Source organism: Gadus chalcogrammus, chromosome 11 (assembly GCF_026213295.1).
Source record: "Gadus chalcogrammus isolate NIFS_2021 chromosome 11, NIFS_Gcha_1.0, whole genome shotgun sequence".
Taxonomy (NCBI): Eukaryota; Metazoa; Chordata; class Actinopteri; order Gadiformes; family Gadidae; genus Gadus; species Gadus chalcogrammus.
The window spans coordinates 19,673,558-19,697,737 of record NC_079422.1 but is presented as its reverse complement, the minus strand read 5'-3'; the positions used below and the strand labels follow the sequence as shown (position 1 = coordinate 19,697,737).

At 44.2% G+C, this 24,180-nt stretch overlaps 3 protein-coding genes across 4 annotated transcripts; 2 read left to right on the top strand and 1 right to left on the bottom strand.

Annotated features, from left to right (window-relative positions):
* The first annotated feature begins 501 nt into the window (after nt 1-501).
* cmc1 (C-x(9)-C motif containing 1) lies at nt 502-4,409 on the top strand. 2 transcript variants are annotated; one of them, XM_056602699.1, is made up of 4 exons: nt 502-654; nt 1,305-1,394; nt 3,463-3,553; nt 3,690-4,404. In XM_056602699.1, the coding sequence occupies exons 1-4, from the start codon at nt 636-638 to the stop codon at nt 3,808-3,810; spliced, it is 321 nt and encodes a 106-aa protein (XP_056458674.1). In that variant the 5' UTR covers nt 502-635; the 3' UTR covers nt 3,811-4,404. The 2 variants fall into 2 exon arrangements, with proteins under 2 accessions (XP_056458674.1, XP_056458675.1); XM_056602700.1 differs by having other exon boundaries at nt 509-654; nt 1,272-1,394; nt 3,690-4,409.
* Nucleotides 4,410-7,392: 2,983 nt separating this feature from the next.
* On the bottom strand, nt 7,393-15,575 carry LOC130392227 (5-azacytidine-induced protein 2-like). Its single transcript, XM_056602695.1, is given in 9 exon segments — nt 7,393-8,069; nt 11,259-11,383; nt 12,455-12,516; nt 13,224-13,357; nt 14,149-14,248; nt 14,599-14,715; nt 15,357-15,374; nt 15,376-15,473; nt 15,476-15,575. Coding segments are annotated over 9 exon segments (1,284 nt in total). The 3' UTR covers nt 7,393-7,539.
* A 3,780-nt stretch (nt 15,576-19,355) lies between these two features.
* Nucleotides 19,356-23,255, top strand: LOC130392230 (zinc finger CW-type PWWP domain protein 2 homolog). The gene is made up of 7 exons (XM_056602697.1): nt 19,356-19,439; nt 19,692-19,899; nt 20,153-20,352; nt 20,920-21,082; nt 21,277-21,400; nt 21,596-21,693; nt 22,760-23,255. The coding sequence occupies exons 2-7, from the start codon at nt 19,735-19,737 to the stop codon at nt 22,898-22,900; spliced, it is 891 nt and encodes a 296-aa protein (XP_056458672.1). The 5' UTR covers nt 19,356-19,439; nt 19,692-19,734; the 3' UTR covers nt 22,901-23,255.
* The last annotated feature ends 925 nt before the right edge of the window (nt 23,256-24,180 follow it).

Sequence of the window (24,180 nt, the reverse complement as noted above, 5' to 3'; positions counted from 1 at the left end):
TTTAAAGGAAAACAGCAGTATATAGCAAACTTATTTTTTGGAAAGATAAAAAAACAAATGAATACAATTATATCTAAAGAAATATATGAACAACCTATGGGCCTGTAACATTCTACATCAATATAGTAGCATGGATGTAGCTTCTCTTGATATGTGAAAGAAGCTTGTCTTGCAACCAAGTGTAGTGAGCCTGTGCAATGGTCTTTCGACATACAACCGTGTGGTTCAAATATGTTTTGTCTTCATATATGCATTTCTTCAACGAAATGTATAAATACATATTTTATATATATATATATGCATTATAAATATATACATTATATATATATGCCAATTTTTTATAGATTTTATATATATATGTATATATATGTATAAAAGATTGTAGGCAGGATTTATCAACAAAAAATTAATTGCACAGAGGATGAGCAATCAAGAAAACAACAACCAGGTTACAAAAGGCTTTTGAGTGACAGTCTGCCTCTCTCAGCGGTGAACCTGGGAGTTGTAGTTTTATTACCGTTCTTCTTCCGGTAGCGGAAGTGTTTCGCGTGTCTTGGAGGTCATTTTCGGTCGTCACATTGCTTTCTGTCATCTCCTGCTTTCAGACTACACCTGCAAACAGAAAACGATACTCAATGGAAGCCGTTCAAGCAGGTAATGTAATCGTGTGTGTTAAGTAACGCCTGCTATGTTTTCTCATAGACAGCGGGTTTAACACTGGTGGGTTGGATGATCCTCCACGGAGGCAGGAGAACATAAACATTGAATAACCGATGCCTCACGTTACATATCCGACATGGCATGCACCATGGACCCGACCTGTTCAATGTTGACAGAGATATCCTGACGATGATAGCCGATTAGGAATATATACAGCGTCCTATCTGTCCCTTAACTTTATGATATATTCCCCATGAGGTGTGTGTGACTAGAAGACAAGTAATATTAGTAATGTAACCATCTCCAATGGAGTTAGACTGGGCTTCGTCCTCCTGAGATGAGATTCTCAATAGCTGGTTTATATTTTTAAGGCAGAGCGTGTTGACTTGTAATCGGAAGGTTGCTAGTTCGATCCCCCGCTGCTCCTAGCTGAGTGTTGAGGTGTCCTTCAGCAAGACACCTCACCCTAACTGCCCCTGAGGAGCCGGGCTTTCGACGTGCATGGTTGACACCGCCGTCGGTGTGTTTATTAGTCAAATGCTGGATGCCCTACAACTAAATGAATGGATTAATGAATTAGTAACATCTCACCTGCTCCGTGGATTGTGGAGGAGGCTGAGTTGTCCTCTACGTTGTGTTTTCAGAGCCTAAACTGAGGCACGTGGAGACAGATGTTCTGATCCCCAAGATGATGAGAGAGAAGGCCAAGGAGCTCTGCCATGAGAAAGTCCAAGGTGTGTGTTTACATATTGTTTTGAGGAGTTAACGTTTTGGTGTGTATTTCATTGTGTATAGCAAAAATATGAATTTGTTTACCCTGCAAAATCGGCCATTTTAATTGGCTTTTCAAAATAAAAGTCCCACTAGGCATGTTATCGTACCGCACCACTAGGTCTGTAAATGGACTGCATTTATATAGCGCTTTTCTAACCATTGGCCACTCAAAGCGCTTTACAATATTGCCTCACATTCACCATTCACGCACCGACGGCGGAGTCGACCATGCAAGGCGACAGCCAGCTCGTCGGGAGCTAACAGTCAGGGTTAGGTGCCTTGCTCAAGGACACCTCGACACTCAGCTAGGAGGAGCCGGGGATCGAACCAACAACCTTCAGGTTACCAGCCAACCCGCTCTACCTCCTGAGCTACTGCCGCCCTCTGTGAATGTGTTAAACCATTGAAGGGAAGCCAAGTCATGCTTGTTACATGTATTTGATTGATTGGAGTGCTTTAGAATCATGATAGTCTTGGTGCACAGTTTATTTATCTTTTTATAGATTTAACAGAAACCTTATGGTAGTGGTAGCGCTCTTTTCTGAGTTGGCCACATTGGCAGTGATCTTGGACCCAGAAGTTTGACAACGCTATAGGCGAAATCTTAGATGATTCACCTCTACAGCCCATATCGCTCCTCTTTGTTTGTTAGATTCTGTCAGACAAAATCAGTTGATTTTCCCAATAAAAAATAAATAAATATATACATGTCATCAAAATTGTAAAAATATTTCAGATGTATGATCAACCCTTAGTATTTAAAACGTAAATTTAAACCCAGAACAAAACAACACAAACCTGGCCTGTTACCTCTCCTTGCATGTCCCTGAATGTAGGCTAGAATAGGTAGCCTGGATAAAACCTGACCTGTGACAGGCTGTCCCTCGTAGCGTGCAGAGCAGAACACTGTCAGGTGGGCCCCCCCCCCACTGCTTCCCAAACTGTCAGGCTGCACCTTTATGTGCACATGGCAATACCTGAAGGCTCAGATGACACCGTACCGAAGCCGTCCTTTCATCCTGAAATATAACATCATAGTGTCCTTTATGGGCGATAAGAGTGAACTGATTAAATTAAGTGTGTGTGTGTGTGTGTGTGTGTCTGTGTGTGTGTGTGTGTGTGTGTCCAGAGACGAGAGTCCTGCCCTGTGCAGCTACTAGCGGTGCCCTGAGACTTGAAGTGTTTGTTGATTAGATTAGTCTCACTGCTCTGCCTCTCCAAATGGGTTTTTGTTAATGTCCGCATCCTGACGATTTGTGTGTGCGCGTGTGCACACGTTCCTGTGTGTGTGCATTAACCACGGTGATAATAAAGGTAATTATTACGGCGGTTGGGTGGCGGTTTGCACACGCTCCTTTGAGGGGTTCGGTGGGGGTTTGTTGACGGAGATTGGGGGGCGGGGGGGGGGGGGGGGGCGGGTAGTGGGTCATGGTTAATTCAAAGTCTTTCAGAGAACGCTGGCTAAGAGGGTAACGACTGAAAGCATTCAACACCAGGCTTGTGTCTACTGTCCCCTGCGACCTGCTTGGGTCAGGGACACCACGACCGCGCTTTGGGAATTAATAAACGTCATGTTAGAGGCGACCACTCTTACCTCCCTGAGGTATGTGATGTGGTGTAGAAAAGTAATGCAGTTTGTTCTTGGCAAGGGTCAGAATGTTATTTAGCAGGTTCTTCAGCTTGGAACAATCAAGGGATACGATCAACATTGGACTACAAAAATGAAGAGTGCGGCATTAGCAGTTTTTTTTGGTATGTCGGCAGTATCTCATAAATATAAAAGAAAAACGTTTTCTATATGTCTGGGGGTAAATATACACATCATCATTCATAACCCATATTTTAGTTTGGTTTGTGTCGTTCTGTAGTGTGGACCAGATGTACAAGCAGGTGCTATATACAGCATCGGAGAGGAATTGTTCATGATTTGTTAGCCTTTGCATTTTTGCAGAGCCGATGATGAACATAGTCAAACCGTTTGCAGTCTTGGTATGGCTGTCTAAACCCCCCCCTCCTCCTCCCCTACAGCCTTTAACGTCTGCTGCAAGGACTCTGGCTTCCTGATGGTGCTCAAATGCAGGGAGCAGAACGCAGCCCTGAAGGAATGCCTGACAGTCTAGTGAGTGTTTTGCAAGCTTGTTTTAGATAATATGTGTACATTGTGCAACGCCCACTCCAAGCCACCATCTTGCTGTTTTTGTTACCGTTATAGAAAGAATAATACATAATTTTGAGTTTGTATGTACGCCCGACAGCTACAGAGATCCAGTCTTCTATGAGGAGTGTAAGCAGGAGTACATCAAGGAGAAGCTGGAGTTCCAGAGGACGGGAATCGCCACCAAGAACAGGACGCAGAAGCTCCCGGCGAGCATGTAGGCCCGACGCGCTCCGGGGACGGGAAGGAACGGGGACGGAACAGGGCGGGTTGGCTGAAGACCGGACGGGGCCTCACGGCGCCATCGTGGAGGGAGCTGAGACCCTTCTGATCCGGAGCTCAGTGAGGGGCCATTTGCCTCGTAAATGATGTGCTTCGCTGGCATTTGGAGTGTGAAGATTAAAAACAATGTTGATAATATCTTTGATTCCTATGAAGGGGTTCAGCTGTGCTGCGCCCGTGCGCCTCCATCTTTGGTAAAGATCTTGCACCACCCACACATAGCTGGATACATCAGTATGTCCCATGTTGGTTGAAGACCTTTATGCCTGTTAAGGGTTTAAGGGTTTAAGGCATTAAGTTGATGAGTTCACATGTGTAGGGTAACCCATCTATGTGTGCATCTATTATATTGACTCAGCTTTTGCTTTCAAGTGCAAAAATGTCGCAACATTTTTGTGCATTGCTGCACAATTGTTAAATAAAATGACAGCATATTGATACCTGCAGTCAAGTTAATATTACAGAAATGTTCACCCACTCTTCATTAAATTGTGTTTGTTTATACATTGTTTACCATCCTTTTTTCGATACAAAATCAGTTCACCTTTAAATTAAACCGACTGGTAACGTGGATTGCGGTTTGCTTGGTAATGATTGAACCGTGCTAGGTTAGTTAACTCATAAAACTATCTTAAATTCACATTACCACCTTAGTTCATCAGGATGAACTGTCAAAGTTGAATTAACCTTCCATCACATGTACCATCTTCCCATCTTAAGAAAAATCAAAATAGCCTGTTATTTTACCCGAGTGCTAATTCTCAAATATGAATGCAAACATATGGATATTTTGTCATTATGCACGAGGTGATTTATTTTTCCTCCTTAAAATACCTTATGTGCAGGGCCATTCTGATACCTATGGCTATGACATGTTTTGATTCGTATTCATATTATTCATACAAAACCCCAGAATAATGGCAAATTCATGTGCAGATACCGATGCCTCTGTAATCATATAGGCGCTGGGCTCATTTCATCTCCCGTCGATAAGAGCTTATTTTTAGATGTGCGTGTGAGTTTCCCTGATTTCTGACGGGTCGACAGTCAATCAATAATAGACTGAAACCAAATAATGAAAGAGCATGCAGGTGGCTCAGAAAGAGCGTATTTGTGACGATTGTTTTCTAATATACGTTTAATGTAACAGAAAGCCGTTGAATCAGATATGATTAAACCATCCCAGGAATTAATTTCAGAACTAAAAAAAAGGGACACAGTCACACTCATTCATTCCTTCTTTTAGTTTGCCATATTTACAAACAGTCTGAGTGCAATAATTCTAAAATATAATCCATGTCTACTGTACATTGCATTTTGGTTTGCAAATCGTTCACAGAAGTATGAAACTGCCGCAGCTGTAAAATAACATTTTTCGTTTTAAAAATCAAGGAATCATTGATCGTGTGACAAACCAGAGTTGAGGACCTAAGGAGAAGCAGACGATAATCTCTTTTCACAACCACAGACTTGTGTGCTCCGCGCTCCCACTACGTGTCAAAGCCATGGCTCACATTACTATACAGGTTGAATATTCACCAGGCATCCCCACGCCCACCACTTCCCCCACCCCCAAAAAGGCAGACGACTCTTGAACACACTGAAAATCTGGCGGGTGGTTGGGCTGGTGGTTCAGCTAGGCTAAATCAATTTGTCTGGAGGAGTACATAAATCTGGCCTTGCGGATGAAACAAAACCATAAAAAATACTTTAAAAAGCCTGTCATATACATTGATATAGTTTACTGCGATACGTTTTTGTGGTGTGTTCCCCTATATACTGACTGAAACCTTGTCCTTCTATACTACCCATGAAGGCTTCACATGGTATTCACACTTGATGGGCTGTTTTTTGTTCGTTCCAGTGTTGCAGTGTACATACAATTGTGTCCGAGGATTGTTTTGCTTATTACAAGCGCTTTCCAGATTCTTTCTTATTTCTTTCAAAACACAGTTTTACTTGATGAACTTTCGTAATTACACAACAGCGAAAAGGTTTGTGGGAGCACTGAGAAAGCAAAATAAAATAAATGCGATAACAATCCAGTGCAGCATGACAACCCTTCAATACACTCAAGAATTAAGTTCAACCGTTTTTACTTTTCGGTTACGATCACAAAATATGTAAGTTTTTCTACCACGAAACAACTTTTAAAATACCCAGGCCTTGCGTCTCAACGTCCCCGTTACAATTTCACTCGAAAGAAGAAGAGAGAAATAAAACCACAGCGCACATGATGGTGTTCCACATCAGCGCTGAGAGATTTATGTAAAATGTGTGGCATGAGATTCAGGAGGCTTGAGATGTTGAATTGTGTGAAAGTGTAAACAGTTGAGCCATTGTTGGAATTCTTTTACGTTTTTGTCGTTTTTTTTTGGTACCAGTGAGGTTGAAGTTGAAATTCATCCAGTTTTTTGATGAAATTGACCACCTTGGTGATTATTATCTAATAATTACAAATAAATTACAAAAAAAGGCTTCTGTTAGAACAAACGTGTCAATCATATTATAGTTCCCAAAAAAACAAACATGTTTTTTTTTGGCCTGAACATGCCTTGGTCGTTTTTTTTACTTGATCCAGCTAGTGAAAAAAGTGTGTGGAACTATTAAAAAAAGATTAAAATAAATAAATAAATTCTTCCTTACACTTTGGAATGAAGCTCTTCCCTTAAAAAGGTTTACTGTATATTAGCCACCACTGTACGCAAACAAAACATCCTTCACATGGGCATCCAACAACCACGGGAGGCCACGCCCCCTTTTCTACTTTACAACGGTCCAATATAAACAGACTTACATTGGAGAGAGAGAGTACAGAGTTTATAGTTAAAAAAAACAACAAGTTCTAGCTCTATTATAAGATCCTTCGTTGGATGGAGAGGCGTGTAGAGCCCTGTCGAGATTTATTAGGTGAGTGGACGCTGCCAGGCGAGGAGGTGCCCCTGTGCAGAGCTGCACGTGCACACAAGAGGCACCCATACACACACACAGAGCTGCACACGCACACAAGAGGCACCCATACACACACACACAGAGCTGCACACGCACACAAGAGGCACCCACAAACAGACACAGATGCAGACAGACACATACACACACAAACACAGCTGCACATGCACACTAGAGGCACCCATATACGCACGCACACACACACTAGAAGCACCCTTAATTCTGGACACACACACACACACACACACACACACACACACACACACACACACACACACACACACACACACACACACACACACACACACACACACACACACACACACACACACACACACACACACACACACACACGTACCCTAGAGGCTCCCATACACACACGCAACATAAAATGCACGCGCAGACCTAACACCCAGTTTCTTCGTTCTTTTTATCAGTCAGAAGTCAGACGTGTTCCCCACCAACCGACGTGGTGGGAAAAGACCGACCACAAAGGGGAGCCATGTTCAAAGGGCAGTGACTCATGACAGCCCCCCACCCCCCCCCCCCCCGCCCCTATCCGGCAACGTGGATCCAGTTCAATCCAGTTTGGTCAAGAGGACTGTTCTTATCGTAAGGCAGGTGAGGTGGTAGCTATGCGGCAGGGCCGAAGGATCCCATGGTTCGCTCGTCCTCTCCTTCGCCCCACCCATCTGTCCCTCGGGGGGGGGGGGGGGGGCTCAGTAGGGCTTGGCCCACTCGGCGTTGGGGGGGCTCCGCGGGGTGCAGCTCCCTATGGAGGAGGAGGAGGAGCTGGAGGCGGCGGCGGAGGCGGCAGAGTGCCCCTCCCAGAACAGGGCGTCGCTGGGCTTGGGGGGGCTGGGGAAGGAGCGGGAGCTGTCGTCCAGGGAGGCCTGGTTGAGGGGCGGGGGGGGCAGCAGCACGGAGCTGGGGTCCCCGCTCTCCGGGGGGGCCTCGCAGCCGGGGCCGGCGCCCCCGGCGGTGTTGGTGCCGGCGGCGGCTGCGGTGGGGGGGGCCGCGCTGGGACGTCCGGGCCACGGCCCGTTGTACCAGCAGTCCTCGCGTAGTCCGTCCAGCAACGGGGGGCCCGACGGGGCCCCGAGGGCCGGGGTGGTGCTGGAGCCGGAGGAGGCGGTGGTGGGGGGGTGAGGCACGGACACCCGCAGCAGGGGGGGGTGCTGGCGGCGGCGGTGGTGGTTGTTGTTCTTCTCCACGTCGTCCAGGCACTGGATGGGGAGCGCGGAGGCACCTGTGGACCCAGCAGCCCGGTTAGAGGGAGTCAGGTGGACCGCAGAATGCTTTAAAGGGGACATATTACACCCCCAGGTGTGAGTGGGACCAGCCGTCACAACCGTTTGGAAAGTCGGCCTCTTCTGACATCCCAGGTGGGCGTGTCCACCTAGATGCATTACGGATAGACGGACGTTTGCGACAGTCCACCGGGTAGGCTGGTAGACTGTTCTATCCAGCACACATCTAGGTGGACACGGCCACTTTTGATTTCACAAGAGGCCGATTTTCCAAACGGCTTGTAACGGCTATTCACACTCACACCCGGGGGTATAATATGCCACCTTTAACAATCTAGGTAGGACAGGTCCCACAGGAAGGTGGAGGTAGTGTGGGTAGGCAGGCACCCAAAGGACATGCAGTTGCAGTGTGACGGTTTTAAGAAGAACCCTGAACCACCCTTCCCTGAGGAACACCGAGGGCAGAGTTCACAGGAGGAGGAAAGGAAAGGGAAACCAAAGGAAACCAAGCCAACCGGAGAACAACATGCCACCCGTATTTGTTTTGACCAGAGCTGAGGAGCGGAACGGCCCTATCACCATCGTGGCTTGACACATCAGCCCACTGGCATGTACCTTTATGGATAGTGTGCTGGGAATGACCCTGAAACGAAAGAGAATATGAGGGAGGATACGGTTTTAATGGGGGTTGAATTGGGGGATTTTGAGGCTATTTAGCAATATTACAACAACAACAGTAACGACAACTTTAGCACTCTAATATGTGTTTTGGATGAAGAAATTAAAAGGGAACTCCAAGTTTGGCTCAATGTTAGCTTTCTATGACTTGCGTAAACGGGATGAGAGAGGGTGAGACTAGTTCTTTCAGAACAGTGTTTTCACAGACCTACATGCAGTATAACTAGAGACGTCACCCATGACACTCAAATTGAAATACAAAATGTTGATTATGAAAAACATGTAAATCTATATGGGAATTTATGGGATTTGGGAATTAGATAAGATATCATCAAATGAACGAACAAAATGTCAAGAGAAAATAATATAGTATTGCTATAGTATTAATGTACCAGTGAAGCAACCATAACGCAAAAGCCGCCTTGATGAAAGCGACATGCTCTAATCTCCATACATACGACATATAACATGATTACGTATAAGCATATAAACAAAATAATTAAAAGGTCCTGGAGTGTAGTTTACTATCATGGATAAGAGAGGACTTTGTGCGAGAAACACAAATAGGCTGTTACCTTGGCCATGTCCTACAACACGTACAGTATCCATGGCTAGGACAAAGTTGCGTTATTGTGATTGGCTAAAATGATTTATTTGCCGGCTTTTCAGCTCCATGATTTGGAATAATTGCATTGAATTGGGGAGAAATTTTGCCGCAAACAAAAGTGTTCCACGTAAAACAACGTTCACCTTTAAGATGAACTTTAAAATCCTTCCCTTTCTACAATTCTTTCATGTTAAACATTACACCGTGTTTAACAAAGTTTAACATTAAATTATTTTAACAGTGTATGCTAATCGCTCAGAGAAGCACCCCCCCCCCCCCCCCCCCCACACACACATACAATCCTCCTAGCCTATAGGACGTATTTGCAGAAGCCTCAGCCACAGAAACCCGACTACACAAAATGCCCCCACGTCAGCCTCCCCAAAATGACACAAACCCCTGATCAAAAGCAATCAGAATGCAAAGGCGACGTCCCCGGTCCCTGTTCCCATATCAAGCGTATCCTTACACGTGCATATACAAATCACATACAAATAGCCTAATCACACACACTCCGCTGCCTCGCTACCAAATCATCTTGAGGGGATAATGAAGTTTAAATGAGAGTTTCTTCCTTACACATTCTCCCCCCCCGACACACACACACACACACACACACACACACACACACACACACACACACACACACACACACACACACACACACACACACACACACACACACACACACACACACACACACACACACACACACACACACGAGAGGGTCCCTAGGGGCAAGGATTTGAATACAAAGTGATTTCAAAAGGAAGAACATAGGAAGAATAAAGATGCAGACTATCATGGTATTAATAAATTAGTGTATATATATATATATATATATATATTCTTCTTCTGTTCCACCTAAATCCGCTGTGCCCTCTCTCTCTCAACACACACACACACACACACACACACACACACACACACACACACACACACACACACACACACACACACACACACACACACACACACACACACACACACACACGTGCGCCTATTTTCCTAGGTCTGTCTCTCATCTACATTACAGGATTACCCAATTATTGAATAGAATAAAGAATAAGAATGTTATTTTTTTTATCTCCTTTCGTGAAAAGGCTTATTCCTACTTTGAAGGGACTATCTCAGTCAATTGATGGGGGTTTGCACTTCCTTAATTTTCTCCCAATGCAACGCTTCTCGAAACGCAGATTATAAGAAAGTATTGTACATCCAAATCTTTCAATCATATCCCGAAAGAGTAATATTCAAAGATAAGCCCTCACATACAAGCAATTAGCGCTCCTTCCCTTTAAGAGAAGCAGCGATGATTCTGAAAGTGTGGACACCTGTGGTGGGGTTGGGGGGGGACCATTATGCTACAAGGCTGTATAGGAGAACAGCATATGTATATGCTGAACCTTAAACGTTTGGGGTCCAACATTATAATCGCGCAGTCAGCCAAAGGGTTTCCTGTGGCCTTTGCATGACTTAGGAGGTGTGATGTCAGAGTTTCATAATGAATTGCAAGTACCGGTTTGTATACGAGTAATTTCTATCGCAGAAACATATCGGCATCGACCGCAATGTCACAGGAGATGACACCATCTACCACCCATCCATCTCTGAGGTTGGAGGGAGTAGGGAATAAGGCAGCAGACAGAAGGTGGTACCAGGTTCATAAGGTTTTTTATGTACAATAACGTCATTTTTTTTTTTTTACAACATGCCGAAGTAAACGTAGCAGTGTGTGTGTGTGTGTGTGTGTGTGTGTGTGTGTGTGTGTGTGTGTGTGTGTGTGTGTGTGTGTGTGTGTGTGTGTGTGTGTGATTCTGTCTGTCTCTCTGTCTGTGTGTGTGAGTCTTTGTGCATCTGTGCGTGTTCACTGGAGCGGTGCATGCTGGGACACGGGACTCACCTTCTCGGTTGTCGTTGAGCAGCGGTCGGAGATGCCTGACCAGCCGTGATTGGTGCTTGAGTTCTGCGTGGAGGCGGGAGATCTCACCGCACAGCACCTGGTACATCTGCTGCATGCCCCTCTCCCTGGAGAAACAACAGGGTAGTGGGTTTTGTTTTTAGGGCAGTAAGTGCTGCTCTGTGTATGTGTTGGACAGGAACGCTGTAAACCTGTCTATTTAGATTTAGATTTAGGGCATTTTTACAGACTCTTTTATCCAAAGTGACTTATAATAAGTAAATTTGTCACGTTTCCCATTATTTGTCATTTGTCTATAGTGGATGATACTTTGGACTGGCTGTGACAGTAAAACCATCTTCCTTTACTAGTTCTAACTTTATTGGTGGGTAAATATTTGCACCGAAATGTTAAGTGTTTTAATTGCTCGGTTTAAAACACAGTTGATGTTCTGTGTATCATCGACTTATGAATTTGTTAAGGCAACGAAGATGAGTCCACAACATAATGGTAAAGAATATCCTATTCTTTCAAATTAATAGCGCAACATTTCAGGACAGTTTGATAAAAAGAAAAGATAAAAATAAATTAAATAAAAAGCAACTAAAAACACAGAAACTGCAAATATTACAATACGTTACGATATCAAAAGTTTTGGTTTGCTCACATTGACATTTAAACAACACCTTAAACCTATCTTTGGTAATGATGCTGAATCTCACTCACATCGTGTCTCAACTTCATACATTGAGATGAGAGAAACGTATGTGTTAAAAAATGTGTTGTGTGCTGCTCAACAAAAAAGGAGCACAGGCAGACATACCTAAAAAAGGTAAACTGCCAGATATTTATATTGCGTGTCAAGTTATGATAGAAAAATTAATATGTAATGTAATGAAATTGTTAACTGGATCATCTTGATCACCTCCTTACAGCCCATTTTGTTACTGTTATTGGTGCCTATAGTCATATGTTTCTAATACATCTTAGTTACAATTAAGGTTGGCCAAAGTGAAAACAAATCTGCATCACCCCCTGGTGGCTAAAGAGAAAGAGTCCACCTCAAGGCCTGATGGTAAGGGGAGCCACAGTCTAATGTTTTCCCTATCGTTGTCATTAAGTTGTCATTCACGCACACGTTTCCCTAAAGCCATACTGTGACGCCAGGGTGGGTCATCATTAACATTAGCTCCAAGAACCTTATGTTGTACGCCACGTCGGAGTCCTGATCAGAGTCCGGTCCGTTGAGGCCATGGGGTTCCTGAGTCAGGGGAACAATGACATCATTCAACACAGAGGAAAATCGAAAGCCAAAAAACGGTAGAGTGAATTCAACGGCACAGTTCCAGGACACACGGGTTATGGGATATGGGAGAGGGACAATCTCTGAGCAATCATAAGACGGGCTGGGAGTCTAGACAAAGGGCAGGATTTGTTCAGAGTTGTTCAGAGCGAGCCAGACACCGAGCCAGACACCCCTCTTACGCACCTACTGCATGTTGTATGTCCTGGTACTTAATGTACACACTTATTGCATGTCGTACTTCATTGCACTTAAAATTAGTTTGTTTGTAGCGTCTTATCCTAGCTATCTTTGTTGTATAGGGGGAATGGGTTAACCTAACAATTGTTAGTGCTTGGCACTTGGTTCTATGAACATCCGTACTGCACCGACAGTGATATAGTATTTCTCTTTCTTCTGACAAATGTACTTATTGTAAGTCTAAAAGCGTCTACACAATGCCCTAACTGTAAAGGTAAATATAATATTGCATAAAACACAACGCATACAGTGTGTCTGTTAACACAACAACATACTAGGGTTCTTTTCCATGGAAATTAAGGTGACGTTTTGTTTTTGCAATGCTGATTCCAAGGTTTCACGACTTTCCCGCCTCTACTGCCCCACCGTTCCAATGCCCTGATCTGATTGGCTCCCAGTGGGCCCTAGCGTGGGGGGGGCCTCACCCCGTAGCGTTCCAGCAGCTTGCCGTTCTCCAGCGTCACCCTCTCCAGCTCCAGCTGCAGCTTGTGGATCTGCAGCTCGCTGTTGGCCCCCTCCACCTGCCAGTAGTCCTGGGGGCTGGTCAGGCTCTTCATCACTGGACACCAAAGGGGGTTAGCACACACATACACACACGGGCACACAAGAGCGCGCACAGACAAACACAAGCGCATGCACGCTCGCACACAGACACGCGCGCGCACACATACCCGACACAAATCATTACAGCCATCTGATGGTTTTGTTAGAGCTTTGCAGTGAAGTTACTCATTTGGGTATTTTGAATATGCAGAACTGTTTTTCTTCTAAATATACAGAAAGTTGTTTTTTTACGCAAAGGAGGAACGAAAAGAGGATGTGATAACATATTTTTAATGTACAATGTTAAAGGTCAAGGGCACATGGTGAGCTAGCGTTGATAAGGTAATGTTTTCACCACTCAAGATCATGCAAAACATTTCTTTGTCCTTTTCAGACCACATCAGATAACAGTGTGACAGCCCCTGTGGTTATCCAACACTACCTGGGTATGAAATACTCCATGTGCCCCCTAGTGTATAAACCAAGGACTTGCAGAGAGTTGCACATGACCCCAATGGTTTAAATATTGATAACGTATACATTAACGAAAGATAACATTAACAAATGTGGAATAAACTTTTATTTTTCTGTCCGTTTGTTCATTATTTTATGCCTAACTCACTATACAATATATCCATCCTGTCCTTTCTCTCTATTGATTGACGTTTTAAGTGGTGCTCAACAGCTCCTGCTTCTCATATTTTTGTTTTTGCACAACGCTAGTTATATTGTCCATTCCATTGCATGCCTTTGAGAGTGATAATAAGCTCCAGTGGATCACGGTAGACGTAGGCGCTGTACCTGTACCTTGGCTGGTCTCCATCTCTGTCCTCAGCTGGAGCAGCTCCATCTCTCTGGCCTGGAGCTGCTCGTTCAGCTGCCGCTCGCTCTCACTCCGCTCCTTTTTCTGATGGGGGAGAGAGAGAGATCGAGAGCGAGAGAGAGAGAGAGAGTAAGAGAGAGTGAGATAGAGTGAGGGAGCGATGGAGAGAGAGAGAGAACAAGAGAACGAGAGAGAACGAGAGAGAGAGCGCCAGAGGGATGGAGCAAGAGAGGGAGAGAGCAAGAGTGAGATAGAGAGGGAGAGTGAGTTAGAGAGCGAGAGTGACAGAGAGAGCGAAACAGAGAGAGCAAGAGAGGGAGGAAATGAAAGTGGGAGGAAATGAAAGTCGGTACATTGATTAGATATAGATTTGCACATCATGGTCACACTGTGGGGTGGGGTGTGATGTCAAAGCACAAAGCACCGGTCTGTACCACTTTGTTGAGCTCCAGCTGCAGGTCCTCCTTCTCGATGTAGATGCCTCGGTAAGCACTGAAGGCCTTGTTCACGTACTGGGGGCCTTCGGTTGGGGGGGCGTCCGGCCTGAAGAGCTGAACGCATGATAGCAGACGCAGGCCATATCAGGACATGCAGACCGGATGAGACAGTGAATAATCAACCCAATGGCGTTGAGTCTTGCTCATTTTCTGTGTTTGCTGGATTTTTTATGACATTTATGATTACGGCTGGGTGGGAAGATTTGTGCCATTTCAGAATACAGAACCAAAATCTAAAAATGAAATGTGTTCTTCCAGTTTGGCCATTTCAACCGCAAAGACTCTCGACTCACTTGTTTAGAGTTCTCCTCAACTCTGCATAGCTTCCCCCTTACCCACATTGCATGTTGTACGTCCTTGCACTTAATAATAGTACTTAGCATTGTGTAGCTTCTTATCCAAGCTATCTTTGTTGTATAGGGGGAATGGATTAACCTCACAATTGTTAGTTCTGGGCACTTAGTTCTATGAACATCCTTACTTACCGAGAGCCATATATTGTTGCCATATAATGCCCAAACTGTAAATGTAATGTAAATACAACATTGCATCAAACACAACGCATACATTTACTAGGGATGGATTCCATGGAAATTAAAGTGACCTTTTTGTGAGGTTTCATGGCTTAAATGTAAACGACCACCCTCGCTCCCGCCACCCACCACCACCACCACCGTCTCCTTGGCACCCCATACCTTATCCTCCAGCTGCTTTCACCCTCTTCCTCAGCAGCGTGTTCTCCCTCTCCGTGTCCCTCAGGCGCTTCTTGATGTCCTCGTAGGCCGTCACCAGGGCGAAGTGCGACGCCACGACTCGTCGCCGGCGCACACCGACACGGGGCTCTCGCCGGCCACGCCGTACGCCGTCTCGTGCTTGAGGATGCAGATGTCATCGTCTACTGTCAGGGGCTCCATGCCTGCACAGGCCCGCGCGGCAGCAGAGGCAGGGCCTGCGATGCACGGGGAGGGAAGGGGAAGAGTTAGCTCGGGGGCTTGACAATGATTCAGTATTGCAGATTGTCATCTTTGAACGGTGTTGTGTCGTCATCGTGAAATGAAGATGAGGACTTATCGTCATATCCTGTTGACGCATGTGAGGTTTTAAAACATCAATGACGAAGAAGACTTGTTTGAGTCTGATCTATCATTTTTTTTAGGTGCATATTCCTGAATGTAATGACTCCAAGTTATATTGTTAAGAATGGTGTTTTCCCCATAATTATTGGGATAAATGTAACCGCACCACCCGTTCCTAGTTTTATCTTGGAACTATAAATTAAACTCAACATACTGCACCAACTGTTAATTAGATAAGGCCTTGAGGTATATAATCAAATGTTGTGGTTATAGCGCAAGGCAAGATGGCAGCTTTATCTTTGACAAGAGGTCATCAAATAGGCAAATGGGATATTTATAGCACAGCGTTATTAATACGAATGTATTATGGCACCATAATTAGTAATAACACAAAATTCAACAGTCTACCCGTCTATAATTATCCCGTATTCTAAATCATGTTAAATAAATCCAATGACATTGAACTATGTGGTAATATAGCATATACAACACATGTATAACATGCAATCTGTTCAACAATGTGGTACACCGTGACACCTCATATCTCAATCGTATTACGTCACGGTCACGTCACATCTACTGATTCTAAAGGACGCAAGTCCACTAAGCAGGCACGAGCCTTCCTAAAAACATCACATGTGCACCATTATATTCAATGGTTTCCCGTTAGTCGGTTGACATCGAATTGCACATGAGGAACCACAAGAAGCGTTAATAATACATGATGCTCCACAGTGACTTTGGCTCGCCGGTGCGGGTCACAGGGTGCACCTGACTGGTGATGTCAGCAGGCGATGATGCAGCAAACGACGAGCAACTTTTAAAGGACGTACTTATAAATAAAATACCCTGTTACCGATGGAGGTGAACCACAAAGGGAAATGTTTAGACCGATTCAAACACCTGACACGTCAATGACAGTCCGATCCCTTACAGCTGATCTGTGAACGTCGCCGACCACGAAGGGGCTGCAAAACGAAACTAACATAGAAACGATACCCGACAACACACAGCGCTCGGATGACTGCATCCTCTAACAAGGAGTTAATAACACAACCCACCAGGGTTACAATCAAGGGAAAGCTGGGGAATAATCAAAATAGGAAAACCAGACAACGTCCAGGGCAGGGAAACCTTGTAAACAACGAAGGTTTCTCTTGTTATTTACGAAGCTAACACAGGACAGTTAACAACTCTGTTGACAGCCCTCACACCAACACACAAAACAAACATTCATCCCAACACAGCAAAGACAACACACGATACACCCCAGACATGTCGATCATGTTAGGCAGCCGATCACCGTGATCGATCTGTTGTGATCACATCTATCCTAGACCGTTGGCTAATGCTCGCCACTGGCAGTGTTGCCAGATTGGGCCATATATCCCGCCCAATCTGGCAACACTGGCTAGTGGCCGTCTGGTGAGGCTAGGGCTAAGCTACTACCGCCGATGCCGCGGGACGCCGTCGTCCACTACTCACCGTCTCAGATTACGGTCGAGTGTGTGTCGCGTCGTCGTCGATGTGTGTGTTGTCGTGCATGGGTATAGATGTTTCACCGTCGGGGGGGCGGGGGGGGGGGAAGTGGCGATCCGTCTCTGGGTTGAAAAACAAAGGAAGCCAGACGACACTTCCACCACCGTGTCAGAGCTGACAGGTGAGGGGAAAACATAAACTTCCGGGGGGAGCCAGAGTTTGAGTGCCTTCAAAATAAAAGCACGGAGTAGGCGACGTGTCGTGTGTGCGAGGCGATCTTTCACACGGGTTGGATGTTCCTTAAAGATGAGATGTGTAGTGTTTGTGTGGCGCTCTTTAAAAAACGGTTGAATGTTACTTAAAAAAAAACAAAGAATAAAACATTTGAGGTAATTTATGGAAAAGTATAATCCTATATAAAAGAAAAACGAGGTTTACAACATGGCCCCGACTTGATGTCAAGAGATCATAGTTGAGGGATATTCCACAAGCCGGTTTTATCACATAAACCGGGTAAATTAACCCAGGGTTTGCGGTAACCCTAGGTTTTCTGTTCCAACATGAACACGGTTATGTTAGTTACTATAGAAACATATGCTCTGAATCAAACCTGGTCGGAGCAGGTTTTGCGCAGGTAAAATTTGGAACATAACCCGGTTTTGGGTATTTCAACCCACGTTCACCCTTTTGAATGAGAGGCCTGTTGATACCGGAGCGCAAATTATTCGTGCAATCCACCGGGGAGTGATTAATAAGACCACTGCTCGACATCTTGGCATATCGGATGACTTTTTGCTTGGGAGATATAGATTCTCGCGCAAATCTTTAATATATTTAAATAGCCTTCTCCAGCCTTACATAGCCAACACTAACAATCGAGGACCTGGCTCAGTTCACTCCAGACTATTTGCGTAGCCCTCCGTTTTTTGCAAATGAGTTTTATCTATAATGTTGGAGATGCTGAGCACGTCTCAGTTCTTTCAGATGACCCATCCATGTCCGGACCAAGTTTTTCATCGGCCTCCTATCCTACAAAGAGCAATATTGGCTGAGTAGGCCTACTATGCCGAGGCGCTTACAACAGAAAGTATAAAATAGTCATAACGGACTTACATCCACTGGAGCATGTTCGTTCGTAGCCGACGGCTTCATTACAAGCACTAATCCATCTTGATCTGTGAAGTTGATGAATTGTCACTTTTAGGTTTTCTACCCAGTTACCAAAAAAAAAACATTTGGAAAATTTGCGCTGTGGCACGCACACGGTTTGTATGTGTTACTTCGCAGACAAACAAAATCTTAAGTACAAGAAAAACACAAAAACCTACATTCAGCCAGTGGGGTACCCTCACATGGCCCCTGACTCATTGAGGAGGTACCTCCAGGTACCCCCTCCATGCCAGGGTGCCCTGAATTTATGTCTATCAACAGCTGCTCCACCGGGGTCAAGACAATTTGAGGGCCAGATCCAGTCCACCGACTGTCGGCCTTTTCACGATTGTCTTAAAAAAAGGGCTTATTTAAATTTATACCAATACGATGGTGGGAACAGCTTACAAGTTTGTATGTTTTTATACTTCATTTTTACTTGATCCGCTGACTGGACTGCTTGGGAGCCATCGGAATGATCGGAGTGCATATTTTTTTAGAAGAAAGGGTTATGTGGTAGGAACGTTAAGAATGCTTAACTGGGATATTAATAGATTGGCTCAAATATTAAGGATCGTGCTTTCGACATGTAACTAACGCATTCGCATTTACGCGGTCAGCGATCCGCTGCCAGGCTTTTGTTCTCCGGGTTGCGGCTTTAGCGTTCCCTTTTCTTGTGATAATTTCCTTCTCCTCGTCATAGCTCTCCAGGAGAACCTGGAGTTCAATTTCATTGAAATAAGCGGCCCGTTTCGCCATTGTGTAACCATCCCCGTGTTGGTTGAACTAATGCATAACCCGTGCGGTGGAACCGACAGCAATCAACCTAGAGTTCAGCGTTAACTCTTTTTTTGTTAAAGCTCCGTTCGTGGAATACCCCACAGTTGGCACAGATGGCAAGGTTGCTACAAGTTCGAGGTGCTGGTGGTCGCGTGGCACCTTTAGGCCTACTGGTGGTCGCGTGGTGCTTCTTCACGTGACGGTCTGAACATTTTTAGTCTAGGAAAAATATTAATGGTTGTTTGACGATGAATTTTGGAGCACAACCACACAAAGAGCCCACCAACGTTAATGGTTTGTGTTTATTTTAATTAGTGTAATTGTTTCCCTCATTGCTAATTAGGTGTTATCTTTTGCAATTAGGCCTACCGTAGTTTCGATAGTCAGTTTAAATTTAGTTAAGCTAAGCCAAGTTAGCTTCATTTTTGACCATTCCAATTTAGTTTACACGATTTGTTGCGTATTGTAGATTTTTTTTATATTATAGACAGTTTATACAATGTTGTTAATTTTGACATTCCTTATTTTACATATTTTCATTTGCAGTGTTTCATATCGTCACATAGGGGGCAGTCAAGGAGCACTGACGATGGCACATCCCCCCAGCTCTGTTGTACCGGGGACTCGACTACGTAAATCACCCAGCACCACCAAGAACGTTAAGAGTCACAACGAATCTTCACATGTGGAAGAGAATCAAATATGGGTCCAGTGTGAAACACCACGCTGTTTGAAATGGAGGCTAATTCCTCAGGTGATTAAAAAATGTTCTATGTATAAAATATATATATATGCTGACCAGTTCTTTTTTCTGATATACGTTCTGAATATCTGATAACAGCTCTTAAAAATTCTATGAGCAGTTTTATTCTTATGTTAGCTTCATCATTTCAAATAGGAAATCCAAACACAATTTTTCTAATGTTGACCCAAAAATCACTTTATCTTAAACTTGTGTCCATGTTCACGCTCCTTATCTCATCTCCTTGTTTATCATTGCAACTTAGGTGAGCGATGTTGGTGTGAGGCTGAGCTCAGAGCAGTCCTGGTTCTGCAGCATGAACCCCGATCCGGTGTACAGCTCATGTGCGGCGCCCCAGCAGCTCTTACCAAGTGTCTCCCTGCTCAAAAAGCATGGCTTGGATTATGTTTACTCACAGATCCCCGTAGGCAGTCTTGTGTCTGCAAAGATCAGGGGATGGCCGTGGTAGGTGTATAAAAGAGCCTAGTATTCACGGTTCATCGATTTTGTTTTTCATGAATCTTGAAATATAAAAAAAGGCATCTAGCACTATAGCGGAGCACACAGTGATAAAACACAATGCGTGTCAAATTCAAATGGGGATGGGGCGAGGTCATATGAGATATAATACTGAGAAATGTGCATGGCTCTCTAACATAGCTTACTGTGAGGCTGCCGAGTTTTTTTAAAAACAGATCTCCTCACCTAAGTGCAGCTCGATATGCTGTTCACTTGGCTTCAAACACCCAACAAGAGAAGGACGTTTCATGGTTTGTTGTTTCAAGGTGAAACTGAAACACAAGGGTATTTATAACGAGGTCAGAGCGGCCTGCAAACTACTGTATAGATGCAAAGGCTACACAAGGTTAAAATTCTCCAAAGAACAATGTCACAGTTTTTCAATCCATTGGTTGATTTATTTCATTTATCAAAGCAAACATTTTTTACTTGAACTTACTTTTCCATGTGTCATTTTTTGAATTTGTAGTTAGTTAGACCTTTTACCAAGAATGTCTTGTCATCTGCTTTTAGGTGGCCAGCTGTCTTGAGCCCGGACCCAGGCAACGGGATGCACTTGAAACAGGATGGAGATGGAGATGTGCACAGCTACCATGTTGAGTTCCTGGGCAACCCCCACAGCAGATGTTGGGCCATGGCCAAGTGTGTAGGCAGCTACCGATCCATTGCTGAGAAGGTGCTTCATAGAGTGATTCTCTTCTGTTAATTTAATTTACCAGTGGCCTCGTTTTCAACAAGCTCTGGCAGCATTCATATGAACACTTTGCACTTCCTATACCTCAACCGTTTGCAAACATTTGCTAATTTCTCCTCCCTTTAAAGTGTTACTTACCGATTGTTGTTTTCTAAATTTTCCCGGTCAATTGATAGGATTTGAGAGCGCTTACGAAAACTGGCAGGAAGTCATGTAATATTGCCATACAGGAGGCTGGACAAATCAAAAACATGTCATGTGAGGAAAGACTCCTCTTATGTCACTTCCAACCAAATTACTGTAAGTGCTGCAAAACTTGCCTCTAAAGTTCTGTACAATTCTTTAGAAGAAAGAATCGCCATTCAGCATACAATCTGTTCATGTCGTGCTTGTCTTGCTTGGAATTTTTTGTGGTCAAAATGGCGTCTCAGCATCTAGGCCAGGATATTCATAATCGCCTGGCAAATATCAATTTCTGTTTTTGTTTTGCTGCAGTATTGATTAAAGCCGAGAAGCTGATGTGGGACATTGAGGACCTGATAAAACAATTTGACTCAAACGGCGGCTCCAGACAGAAACAAAAACACAGCAAGGTATGAATCACTAACCGGGCAGATAGATCTGTGTTTCTCTCCTCCATGTTCAAATGTGTTCACTTAGCTGCAATGGGCACTTTGTTCATTACATTGGATGGCTGAAATCTGAATTAAAACAGCCTGTTGAAAGTAGTAAACTGCGAATGATGGTGCCGGGATGTATGTGTGTGTGTTTGTGTGTGTCTGTGTGTCTGTGTGTGTGTCTGTGTGGGAGAGTGTTTGTGTGAGCGCGCACTGTGTGTAAATCAGTGTCTGAACTAGCTGGGGATCAAAGTCAGGTGGAGGTGATTTTTCTGGAGACCTTTCCGTAGGCAGTTTATATGCACATCAATTCACGTAATATATTGTGCCGGTTATAGCAGTATAATAGTGTCGCCCTTTTCAGTATCTTGCATATCTTAAGCCTAGGGTTTAATAAATGATATATGCATCATTGACATTGGGTACAGAAATGACTGAAATACTCAAATGTGTTGAACTTCAAACATACACTAGGTGGAGCTCTAAATTAAGTTCTCCAAATGAGATTTGAATTTTCTAAATTTATCAGATCAATGTGAGAAAAACAATGACAACGCCTGCACGGACATTGAGTCCTCCTGTCTATGTACATTCCATCAGCAGTACGTTTTTAATTATCAGGGAAAATAGATCTACTTGAGGTGCTGATATTCCAATCCTACTCGTTTAGGTTCTGCTCCAAACGGGTGCGATAGAAAGGGAAAAAGGTTTTCCATTTGATTGCAATTGACTTTCAGAAATGTGATCAGTTACATCAGAAAACTCCTATTCTCTTCTGTGAGCGTGATGCTGTCACAGCTCCACTTACTTGCATACGTTTGAAGGGCATGCTTCGGTACATCTTGCATTAAAGCTGGCGATGTTGTTTCATCATGGCGCATGTTGTTTATATTATCTGGATTCGATGATTGGCTGATTTGTTGGTTAACAGTGGTCCAATAAAAACAGTACATTGCGATGAGGCATGAGCGATCCTGTACAAATCACACTCAGGCGTGTGAGCCCACAGCCAGGTCCAATGGCTTGTGTGTTCTTTGAACAGGACCAGAGCTCCTGGTTGTGTCAGGGCGGGATTGAGGAGGATGGCGATGCCTTGATCGTCGAGGGCTTCAGGTTTGAGAGTGCAGCCAGCACGGAGGAGCTGAGGAGCCTCGGTTCACAGCCTGGCCCAAGCAACTTGTAGCGTGACAGATGACTCCAGGGCAGATCGAATGAGGAGATCCATAGGTTATGATTGGGAGGCTCAAACCAAAGGGCAGCTGTGTTGAGCAATGTCAGTTGGCTCTATGGTAAGCTTTATTTGCGTTTAATTACTTTTTTTTGTTTTATTCTTTGTTGTTTATTACTGTTTGTTCGCCAAAGGCTAACCAGAGACATGATCCACTTTGTTAATTTGATGAATACGGTATTTTAATATTTTTTTATTTTTGTTCCTTTGCTAGTGTTGTGTATATTTGCATTGGTATTTAAATACCTGAAAATGTCTTGATAGACTTCAGGCTGTAAATGTAATTCGTTTATAAATCTGTTTATAAATCTCACTGTTAATAAAAGTAGTTATGCGTTTACACAGGTGCCCAAATTTTCCATGCTGTTCAAGATGTACCACAGCTTTATGGGTTTTGTGCGAACTGTGCAAAAATCGACCGACAAGGAGTAACGCTGGAACATGCACTTAAACTTTAAATATAACCCCTTCTCGCTAAATCTCCCTTTTGATCGAGCTCTTTTGTCCACCAAACGTTGCAGTGAGACTGCAGATTTGGTAAGCTAGGATTTAAGTATTTAAGTAAAAAAACTCACTATGAACAAGAGGCTGCCAGAATCTTAAGAGGAATCATATAGAGGGTATTTTGTCATCATGTTTTACAACCGAGGGAATGTCAACAGATCATACTTGGTACAATATCCTTCTGCATAATATGGTACAGTTTGTTCCGTTCTGTTCTGTGTCATCCCTCACACAATGGAATCTATTGGATTGTCAAGGGGTCAGGGAACCACCATCATACTGTCTGTGCTCATGCAAGGCATGGCGACGGGACCAAAGACACCTCTCCAGCTCTCTGTTTGATTACCAGGAGTGGTTGGCGTGGTGACGCGGCCTCCCGCTTGTTTCTTGTTAGTCTCGCCTCTGTTCTCCGTAATCTTCTCCAAAAACTCTTGATTGCAAAAAAAATAAGCTTTCACAGCTTGTCCTGCCTCCTCTTTTCCGTGCTCTCTGTATTTACCAAGTCGGGCTCGAAATAAAAACAACATGTACCTGCGCAGCACGCGCCCACCCACCCAGCGAACCCCAATTAATACGCCTAATTTCTTAACCCAACTTTCCACTTGCCATTTTCCCATCTCAGGGGAACTTTTTTGCTCGGGATAAAGTTTTAGCCTCAAGGGTGATGGTGCTGCTCCCAGGCCAGGCTAAACTGGGACACACATACCTCCTGATGGTTGAACGCTGACTGG

Bases quoted from the DNA above. Each gene is read 5' to 3' on its own strand.
- cmc1 (XM_056602699.1), top strand. The intron at 1,395-3,462 runs GTGTGTGTTTAC...CCTCCCCTACAG, and splicing joins CTGCCATGAGAAAGTCCAAG to CCTTTAACGTCTGCTGCAAG. The intron at 3,554-3,689 runs GTGAGTGTTTTG...TACGCCCGACAG, and splicing joins AAGGAATGCCTGACAGTCTA to CTACAGAGATCCAGTCTTCT.
- LOC130392230 (XM_056602697.1), top strand. From the start codon at position 19,735: ATGGCACATCCCCCCAGCTCTGTTGTACCGGGGACTCGACTACGTAAA. The intron at 21,401-21,595 runs GTAAGTGCTGCA...GTTTTGCTGCAG, and splicing joins TCACTTCCAACCAAATTACT to TATTGATTAAAGCCGAGAAG. The intron at 21,694-22,759 runs GTATGAATCACT...TTCTTTGAACAG, and splicing joins AGAAACAAAAACACAGCAAG to GACCAGAGCTCCTGGTTGTG.